The 11,154-nt window shown below is 44.9% G+C and overlaps 1 protein-coding gene across 2 annotated transcripts in view; it reads left to right on the forward strand.

Moving 5' to 3' along the window:
- The first annotated feature begins 7,539 nt into the window (after nucleotides 1–7,539).
- Nucleotides 7,540–11,154, forward strand: part of LOC132450218 (angiopoietin-related protein 7-like) — an 8,376-nt gene continuing 4,761 nt past the window's right edge. The window contains exons 1-3 of one of the 2 annotated variants that reach the window (XM_060042275.1): nucleotides 7,540–7,704; nucleotides 8,628–8,882; nucleotides 9,888–10,103. In XM_060042275.1, the coding sequence (XP_059898258.1) occupies nucleotides 8,721–8,882; nucleotides 9,888–10,103 (378 nt within the window). In that variant the 5' untranslated portion in view covers nucleotides 7,540–7,704; nucleotides 8,628–8,720. Of the gene's footprint in view, nucleotides 7,705–8,234; nucleotides 8,399–8,627; nucleotides 8,883–9,887; nucleotides 10,104–11,154 lie in introns of those variants that run through there. The other variant, XM_060042276.1, reaches the window with a different exon arrangement.

Raw genomic sequence — 11,154 nt, forward strand, 5'->3', positions numbered from 1 at the left:
CTTTGAGCAGGTTTTGCGCCTGGGCACGCCAATCCGGGGCAGAAAGTCACCTACCATTATAGAATGACTATCAGAAAGCCCAGTTTAAATGTATTGTTTATTAGTTGTGGTTAGCCTACTAATCCCCCGTCTATAGCCAGGAAGGCTTGCAGACACACCCTCAACATATCCCAAACATACCTTTTGGATATTTGAGGCTTTGTCTATCTAATTATTTGACTTTAAGATGAAAGCTGCTTTCTAAGGTGCTAGCTATGCTTACATTACTTTACGACCTGCCACATTTGAGATGCACACGTTTGAGATGCACACTACTCAGGCTAGTAGATGTTGCTTGCTTCTTTCTGCCCCGAGTTTGCACAGTGCAACAGTGATTACGTACCTGAGAAATCCATGTATTGAAGACCGGCAAATATATATAAAATGAAGGCTTGTAATGTGAACGCTATAATATGAAGGCTTTCTCATAACTATCCTCCTGTTAGTGGCATTGTTCTTGTCTTGTTTCTATCAGTAATATTTAGTTTAATTCATTGTTTTCTATCTCATGCAGGACCTTGAAAACATGCAGCAAGCGATCAATTTCAATATGTATTCAATAAAATTATTTGAATTATTAAACTGCTGTCTTTAATTCTTTAATTATTTATCTGCTGTCTTTTTGTTAAAGGTATAAAGGGCTAAAGTAGGCTAAACTTAAGCAGGTTCCCCACGTTAAACTGCTATATGCATTATGTCATTGTAAAATTCTAATAGGCTTCTTTTCTTAAATGCATATGACTCAGGGATGTCAGTTTCACGTAAGGCTATGATTAATCTAATCAAGAGCATATCAAGATTAAGCTAATCAAGAGCATATTTTTAAATGAGCGGTTCGGGTGCATTATTTTTATATAAGGCCTAATATTTGAGGTCCGAGTTGCGGTCATTTATGTACCCGCGCACCACTGCTACATACAGATCACTTCCGCGATTTAGAAAAGTACTAGACACGCCTCCGACTACATGTTACGCCTCCTAGTGCAAGTTACGCCTCCTCCGACTACAAGTTACGCCTCCTACTACAAGTTACGCCTCCGTCTTGCAGGACGCAGACAGACCCAACTCGAAATTCCGAGACAGAATTCAAGATGGCTGCGCCCATTGTGACTTGAAGTATTCTGTTTTCATTGTTCTTGGACCACTTTGGTGGCTTAAATGGTAATTTCAATCACTCGTATTACTGCAATACCTTACTGCGTCCGTATCTCTGCCTATGTACACAAATATATTGTATTTGTGTACAGCACTTTGGTCAACTACTGTTGTTTTAAATGTGCTACATAAATAAACTTGACTTGACTTGACTATGGCCTATAGCCTACTTATATTGGATCGCCTGGTCCTCTGCCAATGCTACCGCGATAACAGCTTTTCCGGGTGGCGTCCATGTTTTCCTCCAACGACCGAGCGAAATAATAAAATGCTTGAAGTGTGGGCGTGGCGTCAGATCCGAGATCCGAGTCGGTTCGCAGAGAATACTCGAACGCAGCATCAGCCTGGCAAGCCAGACACATATCGGAAAGATATTGGGTCTGGTCTCGTACGGTGGCAGTGTGGGTGGGATAAACGGTTGTCTTTCAATTCCCTCTGCACGCAATAGGATAGCGCTACAACCAATCAGAGCAACGAAGAAGGTGACGTAGTCAGAGCGACAGAAATTTCCATGGGTAAGTGTTGCGAATGGTGGATTGAGAGAATGGAGACCAACGACGAAACTTTTACCGTATCCGGTCGGCAAAACTCAGAATACATCTTTCTTTTCCAGGAAAGACTTCAGTGCAGTTCTTTGTACATTTCTCAAAGAAAATGATAACTTCAAATCTTGAAGTGTCGCGGCCAAAGCCGAGTCGAAAGACAGCTGTTCGCCAGCAGCAGCAGCCATTATTGTTTACCTTTAACCCGGAACCGTCGCAGCTCTGTCGTCATTCTGCTCGATACTGCCCCTCACGATCTGATTGGCCTGTCCCATTTTCTGTTTCCAGCAGCGAAAAATGACGACAGAAGGCTAGACCTCCTTGGCTGCAAATTAAATTTGCTGCCACTAGGGGCGCCTAGATTTCTAGGCTACAAGAGTATGCCTTTAAAGGGGAACTAACTATGCAACTTTTTGGGTTTAATTTACCTTAATATAACAGGTTAAGAGTCATTGTGATTGTTCTATAACCCTTTATTGGTCGCTGTTTTGACTCCCCCTTGCGCATCTTGGCTGAAAAAGGGAATATGCAAGTTTCTGCCGGCGACCCGCCGCCCACTCTCACGGGAGTCTCGGGTCACGTGAAGCACCGAATTGTTTTTACGGCACTACAGACCCACAAACACGGAACCGGCTCGATATAAACAAAAGTAGCGAAGGGATTGTTGCATTCATCATGGCTCAGCAAACTAAAAAGAGACAGAGAAACCCAATGTCGGAGAAACAGAAGAAGAGAAAAGGGAGACTGACCGATAGAGAGGCCAGACACGAGTAAACGTTGGGCGAGCTTCTCAGGAATAGCGTGTACTGAAAGAAAAGAAGACTGCAAATCGGATGCCGACTTGCCATGGCCGTGTTGCTCTTGAATTAAGTACCCTTGGGTGAACTTTGTCCTCTTTATATTGTGGCTTCTTGATGTTGATAGTCTCTGTAAAAATGTGTTTGCTCGACCGTTTTGTTGTGAGCCCTGTATGTTTTTAGCTTGCTTGCTAGGGCGTTAGCGTACTCGCTACCAAACACCTTTGTTTCCATGGTTGTTTTGCTGTTCGTCTGTCTCGTCCTACAGGCTAAATCCCAGAATCCAGGTTCTTGTTTATTTAGATCACTAGACCGCTATTCGAATGCCTCCGATTTTTCTAAGAGTGTATAGCCTATATCATGTGATATGTCCGGCTGGCCATATAATGCAGTATCCTGCACGAGAGCTGCTAGTTGGCACATATTTGTCGCCGTCGGTAACAGAACTGTTACAATACGTGAACCCAGGGGCGTTGCTAGACCTAGAGTTTTACTGGGGCACAGGCCCCCAACTGCCAACATTTTTTTTTTTAACGTGTGCACAATATGAAATATATGGATACAGAAGGGTATGTACGAGCTTCAAAATTGTTGTCACTGTCATACTGTAGGCTATATTAAAGCACTGGTAAAGGTAAAGACGCAAAGATGGATTCATGAGTACCGTACAATTATATTTATTTAAACACATACACATCTCAAAGATTTACAAATAAGGTAACTGACAAATAAACAAAAAGTCTCTTTATGACCTTCACCTCTTTATCAGGAGAAGTCTACACATCTATATTTATTTAGAAGCTGTGTGGAAACAGCATAATTTTGCCAGAACGACATGTACTAAAAAGGCAAAAAACAAGGTTTAAAACTAATAGAATTTCTGACTTAAGGTGAGGTGGCTCATTGCCACCAATCAACCTGGAAAATGTTATAGAACCATCAAAGCTCTTAAATTAAACTAAATAAGGCCATACACTACTGCATAGAGCCTTTTTAAATGATTATTTTTTCACTATTAAGCTGTATCGCCGCGCCTTCATGGTGGCAAAGCGGTCAATAACGTGGCTTTGACTCACTTTGCATAGTTGCTCCTTTTCAATGGACAAAAGAGAAAGTTGGTGAAGCCTTCCTTGCCCCATGGTTGACCTAAGCCAGGTGTGGAGCCTTCTCGACACACTGAAAGATCGCTCACAACTACAACTGTTTACAGGAATTGTGAGTGCAATGATCTGAATTATCTGTGTCAATGTTGGGATCATTGTTGGATCCAGTATGTTAAAAACACCCTGTATATCGATCATTTCCTTTTTTGTGTTAAGGAAGTTTTTGTCTAAAACTTCCTCAAGTTTTGAAGACAGACAATTTTTCATTCATTATTCATTTTCCGCGTGTGTGCGTGCACGCATGGTGTGTGTGTGTGTGTGTGTGTGTGTGTGTGTGTGTGTGTGTGTGTGTGTGTGTGTGTGTGTGTGTGTGTGTGTGTGTGTGTGTGTGTGTGTGTGTGTGTGTGTGTGTGTGTGTGCTATAAAACTACAGGCTACAGACGCTCAGTATTGAAAACTGGTGCTAATTATGTGGGCAACATTCTTTAACAGCAATCAAGTTGTCATTGTTTGTGTCAAACAAGTTGTGAATTTGTTGTAACGTTAAAAAAGGAGATGAGTTACTCTGGGCTTTTTCCAGCTCCCGTGGTTTCCAACGAAACATGATCAACAAAAAAACAAGGAATTGAAAGCTACTTACAATATGCCTAGGTTACATTAATTTCCCCTGATGGCAGCAATGTTCCACTTTCAGCTGGAATTCACGGTACATCAAAACCACGTGTCTTCTTTAGATTTCAGTTCCCTTTATTTATTCACACAGTTCAGCAGCGGCATTTATTCAGAATCAGAGCCCAAATTAAAGCTGCATTTAGGGCGACTATCACTACCCAGCAGAAAAATAGATGCACTATAAATGGTTTTGTATAGCAGTCACGAACATGAGCATAGTTGTGGAAATGCTGGTGTTAGAAAACATAGTTGACGGGAATTAAAGTGCTGCACATCGACTGTACAAATGTAGATTATTCATCACAAGAATTTTAATTCAGAAATCGAATAGGCTAATAAACTCTGAACTCTTCATTTAAGAAGGTTCTCACCAGTCATTTGTCGCCTGGTCGCAGTGTCGAGTTTTTTTTTTAAAGTAGTTCACTAGTCGTAGCGTGCAAATAAATTGCAGTGTCAGAATTCTGAGAATTTTGTCAGCATTCAGATTTCCCAGAATTCTCTTACACTGCAAATTAAAGCGCTACTACTAGCAAACTAGTTTCAGCGTGACTGGAGAGAACTTCCTTAAATTAACCTTTAATGCTAGATTTGCATCAACGCTATTGTGTGAATTAGTATGGTTCTCTTTCATGGAAGCCGGAAGTGGGAGATTCCTTATTTTTTTTACCATTATTGTTTTATTAACAAATTTCTCCTACAGGGGATTGATAAAGTTCTATCTAGACTATTGAACAGAAAGAAACACTTGGTCATACTTTACACACTTTCAGAAGAGTCACGTGGACGAATCCGTAAATAACTGATTTTTTTCATTGGTTGTTGCGTTAAATCTTACCCAGATACAATAGGGCTATTTTCTGATTGGCTTTTATGTAGCCCCTTTCGTTTTTTGATTGGCTGGTAAGAGGCAGGCTCGACTGAAGACTCCCGAGGCAGCAGGAGATGCACTTGATGAATCCTGCCGATTCCATAGCGAGAGCGGCGCTTCTGCAGATGAATTTAATAATGATCAATGGAATTTTACTGGGGCACTGGAGACTTTTACTGGGGCACGTGCCCCAGTAAAAAGGGGCTGACGACGCCTCTGCGTGAACCCCCATTATAGCTTTGGCCATGTTATGGTGTAGTTCCCCGCTTGTAAACATGTTTGTAAAAAGATTGCTTTGTATTTTTTCTTAGTTACAAGCGTTGGCAAACAGCATTGTTGTGAGGCTTGAGGCTGGATGACCCAAGACGGCTCGGCCTGCCTGCCCCGGTACAGCCGCCACCCAGATCCGAACATGTGCGGGTAAGTGTCGCGAGGAAATCCAGAGAACCCTCAAGAAGATGTTACACAATAGCCGTAAGGCAAAAAACAAACCATGAAGAACTGTCACTTGCATTTCCTTCAATATCCAAAATAAATATTTTGTGTGTGTATTATTGTACCAATGAAAGAAAGGTGGTGCAAACATCTGTTATTTAAAAAAATGGAAACATTTTAAAACCATATGCAATAATATTTACTAGCAATGTTTATTTGCAAGCATTTACACGTAAACGTAAATGTGTCCCTATTCTTCCAGACACAGCATCTGCCTATGACAACTCTCCTGTGGGGACGAGCGACAGCATACCGTCTCGATCTGATTGAATCCATTTCCTTGTAATTCCGTACACAAGTGACGTACTTGAGCGGATACATAAATGTACGATTGCTGCGCAAATTGTTCATGCTATCGTTAGGTATTATGTTGGCCAACACTTACACTGATCGTTCTGTTCAACAACCAAAGATAAAAAAGGATGGGTTTATTGTAACACACACCCGTTCAAAATGTATAACCTTGTCTACTCTTTATTAACATCTACCTCGGACATGGCTCAACTCATTTGCCGGCTTCTTTGAAAACAAATACACATGGCTAGCGCAGAAGTGGATGGGGTAGGGTCGTGAACAAATTGTCACGACAGTGTTGTAAAATATCTCCTCCGAAGCTGTAGGGAGAGCTCAATGCGAGCGCAAACCAAGAAAACAGCGAAGAAGTGGCCAAAGTTGCATAGTTCCCCTTCAAGTGGCAGAAGTTAGACTTTTTTATTTTATTTTAATTTTTATCACTCATTTTTTTTCATTTACACAAACTATGTAGAGTTTGAGAGCTTAATTGTAAGCCTATGGTTGATAAAATTGTCGTAACATCGTAACCACCTTTCTTTTAGCTCTTCTAACTGAGTCATTATTATCATTTGTATATTATTATTAGTATTAATAGTAGGCTATTATAAGTAATAAGAAATTAATATTATCTTGTTAAATGTGAGCAACATCCCCAAACACCACATATCTCTCCACACATTTTAAAGCAGTTTCTGGGAATTTTCCAACCAATCTCCATTAAGCGTTAATTGATCTCTAGAACTGGAGGTCTGAAGATCTACCGAGACTTCAGAAGTTCATCACCAGTTCCCTCTCAGGGCAGGAAGTGGGCGAGCTTATGACGGTGGGAGGTGTGGCTCTACATGTTTAAGAGGATCAGAGGCGCTCGCCATCGAATTACCCCTGCTCTTGAGCAGGATTACATTATTGGGTTACATCTATACTGCACTTATACGCCTCAACCACCGCAGTCTGTTGACCTTACTTCATTTCTACATGTGGATGTACTTTATGTTAAGATCCGGAAACCTTTAGAAAATTGTCTTTCTAAAGCTAACAACCTAGACTTTCCCGATTTCCAGGGCCTCTTTTTAAAATCCATATTTCTTTTATAACTTTTTAAACTTCAAAATAAAATATTGATTTAAAATATCATCTATCCTTTTCCCAAATCCACAAGACTCACGCTGAAGTTTATGATAAGTTATAATAGTCATGTTTATATTTTGTGCGTTTGTATTTTGTGAAAATACTTTTCACTTTTCAACTGTCTCTACTGTACACGTTCTCTGCTGTAAACCTAATCTACTGTATAAGTGCTCTACTGTATATTTTGTCTACTCTGTGCCTCTCTGACCACCCGGTTCTCAGTGGGAATCCACTTATAGGAGGATTAGGGGGCTAAGATGTCTACAATGCAGCTTGGCGAGAGAGAGAGAGAGAGAGAGAGAGAGAGAGAGAGAGAGAGAGAGAGAGAGAGAGAGAGAGAGAGAGAGAGAGAGAGAGAGAGAGAGAGAGAGAGAGAGAGAGAGAGAGAGAGAGAGAGAGAGAGAGAGAGAGAGAGAGAGAGGGAGGGGGGGGGAGAGATATGTGAGACTCACGGTGGTGGTGGAGGTGGGGGGGTTGAGTAAGATGCAGCAGGAGTGAACCAAAGCAAAGGAGAAACAGACGGCCGAGAGAAGGGACAACCCATGAGGGATATGGGGAGCCATCCCCGGACAGAAATGCACCAGGCCCGGGCTAGGAGATCAGCGACCGGGGTGAGTAGCGTCACGGTAGAAGAGGCTAGGACTACAGGTACGATGTACGTGTTCCCTCCAGAGCTCCTTGGGTTCCTATACTCAGGAATCTGCTGGAGTGTGTTGTACCGTGAGCTGTGGTGCTAGCTTGGTGCTGCTGTTATTGTTGCTGGCTCATTGTTGGGGTTGATTTAGTTTAGGAACCTGTGAGACACATGGAGACGGCGGTGTAGAGTTGAACACCTGCTGCTGCGGGACATTTAGCGCGAGGTGGAGGCGCGGCCTTAACTGGCTCTGAGTGTGAACGTTTGTTTGCGTGTACATGCGTGTGTGTGTTTGTGCGTGCGTATATGCATGCATGCATGTGTGTGTGTGTGCTAGTGTGTGTGTGTGTGTGCATGCATGCGTGTGTGTGTGTGTGTGTAAATGAATGCATGTGTATGTGTGTGTGCGTGTGTACGTGTTTGTGTGTGTTTGTTGTCGGTTGGTTTGCTTACCCACTTAAGGACAGATTCACACTGAGAGGATCACGGTCTTAAGTTCATGAACCGCACGTGGCTGACAGCGAGACTCCCCCTTCAGCCTCTTTCAGCCTTTCGTCTTCTTCCTTTTGTGAAATCAAATATTACAAAAAAAAGACATCAATAGATGTCCGGGACTTAGTATACACTTGAAAAGGGAAGGGAAAGGAAATCGAGTCTCCTCGGGAGTCAAGGTGGGTTACCATCATGATTCCTTTGTGTAGCTTTTAGAGACAGGGGACACCACACCCAGAGCAGCGAGGGAGAGGCGTCTTGCCCGGGAACACCTTAACACTCAGACAGGGGGAGCCGGGTTCGAACCAGCAACCTTCCGGTTACCTGCCAACGCGCTCTACCTCCTGGGCTACTGCCGCCCTAGCCCCCCACCTCCTAATCAAAGGGATATCTGGTGTGTCCCTCCAGGGAGACAGAACAGAGGCGTGCATGGGGCAGGCAGCCCTCCCGGCTCCAGGCCTGCCTCGCTATAGGCAGGCAGGAGCGCAGTAGCAGACCGCCATGACCTCCGCGTCCCCCCTCCCCTTCCACGCCAGCCCCCCCAGCATGTGGACCGCCCTCTGTATCGTCTTCATCCTGGTCCCGGGGGCCGGAGCAGACAGCCCGGACCCTACCACTACGCGCAACGGCGGGGGATCCCAGTGCGGGGAATACACCAACCAGGTACGGGCTTTCCCATGTGGTTCGGGATAGGTGTGTGTGTTTTTGCTGTAGGAGTTGCTCAGCAGAGGCAGAAGAAGGCTGTAAAGGTAGTTACGTTCGTAGCTGTTTGACATTTCCATGCAGGCTTGTCCACATGTTCCGGTTGTATTTAAATGTAAATTGAGCGAGGAATTATAGCCATTAAACGTTTTTTTATTGCAACTTCACCTGCTGACGTAAACAGTACCCGATTCTTAAGAGGAATACAAATTCCCTTTTTTTTTTTGTTTATTCACAAGATGTTTGTCCAACAAGCTGTCTGTTGAGAGGCAGAGTTTAATGGACTGGGCCTTTGTAAAGTGTGGAGCTGACACTGGTGTTGACAGCGGGTAGAAAAGCAACACCACTTAGTTCTGACTTCCTGTGCTTCAGAGCTCACACAACAACAACAACCCCCCCACTTCTGAGAAACACAGTGTGTGTGTGTGTGTGTGTGTGTGTGCATCTGTGCGTGTGTATGCTTGGGTGCGTGCAATGTGTGATCTCCATTCTCAAACACATGCACCACATGTGTGTGGATTTTATTCTTGTTGTGGTGGTGGTTGCTATTGGCGATGCTGACACTCTTGTATATTTGACGATCTACAACCCATCCTCCTGCCCCGGTCACTCCCATGATAACCATCTCCACCTTCCCTCCCCGTCCCCACCCATCCACCATCCACTTCCTCCACCCAACATGCACCACCTCCCCCCACCACCCTCATCCACCTACTCCACCCACAACACACCGCAAACCATCCCCCACCTCCACCCAACACACACACCATCCACCACCTCCACCCACCACCCCCACCTCCATCGACCACCTCCACCCACCACCGACGATCCACCACCTCCATCCAACATGCACCAACCCCCACCCCCACCCCCACCTCCACCTCCACCAACCTCCCCCAACTATCCACCCCCACCACCGCCTCCACCACCACCACCACCACCACCACCACCACCTCCACCCACCAGGTGTTGGAGGACGGGATGTGCCGGCTGGTGGCCACCTTGCCCCAGCTGGAGGAGAAGCGGTGCCCGGACATGTTCCGCTGCACGGACGAGGTGTCCTATTGGCTCCACGAGAACCAGGAGCGCAAGCAGCAGGTGGCCGCCCTGCAGGAGACGGTGACCCACCTGCAGCAGGAGCTCAGGAGCCACCGGCACCGCATTAAGGCCCTGGAGCACCAGGTAGGACGGCCGGAGGGCCGCGTCGACAGAGGGGAGTCAGGGGTCAGAGGTCGGCGTGGTCAGACGCAAAGCTACTCAATGATTTAGGGCCCGTCTGATTTAGGGAGGGTAAGTCGGCGGAAGGATGACGTAGGTTTGCTGCGGGGGGGGAAGGGAGGGAGGGAGGGAGGGAGGGAGGGAGGGAGGGAGGGAGAATACGTCTATTTGGGTTTGGCTGTGACGTGAAATATTGTTCCGTTTTCTCTCCAGAAAACCAAACTATTGTTTGGTTTTTCACACCAAAACGGTGTCAAATCTCTTGGTTTTGTCTCATGACTGTACAGTTATCCAAAACACTTCCCATGTTACCTACGTCAAATCAAATCATTGTTATGATCAGTATTATCAGGCTTAACCTACACAACATAAAACGTGTAGAAGTGATGTTGTAGCCATGTTCATTCCAGCAGGCATGTGGTTAAGGTAAGGTACACACATGTAAGGTACATATAGAGTAGAATACTCTATACATAAATACACATATACACATATGTGTATTTATACACATGTCAATACACATGTATGTACACATTTATCATACAGTCAAATATGTTAGGAACATAGAGTAGAGTACATATGTTAAGGTGAATCTGATAAGGTACATACGCGCATGCAAGATACATACAGTAAGGTACCTACATATACGACACATGCAGTAAGGTACGGTCATGTAAGCCACATACAGTAAGGTACGGTCATGTAAGCCACATACAGTAAGGTACGGTCATGTAAGGCAGGATCATTTAAGGTGTGCACAGTCATATCTATAAAGGGCCTGCAGTCCCTCCGCCCACGGGGCCGCTGACCTCACAGGTGCTGACCTTGCTGGCTAACGGGATTAGGCTGGGCCACGTGCCTCCTGCTGCACAGTCCTGGCAACAGGGCAGAGGCTGGGCCTGTTAGCCTGTAGCATGTTAGCGTGTTAGCCTGTTAGCGTGTTAGCCTGTTAGCCTGTTAGTTAGCCCGGGAGGCAGGTGGGATGGAAGCCAGCGATGTGGGGGACCTTAACAGT

This window comes from Gadus macrocephalus, chromosome 21 (assembly GCF_031168955.1).
Source record: "Gadus macrocephalus chromosome 21, ASM3116895v1".
Taxonomy (NCBI): Eukaryota; Metazoa; Chordata; class Actinopteri; order Gadiformes; family Gadidae; genus Gadus; species Gadus macrocephalus.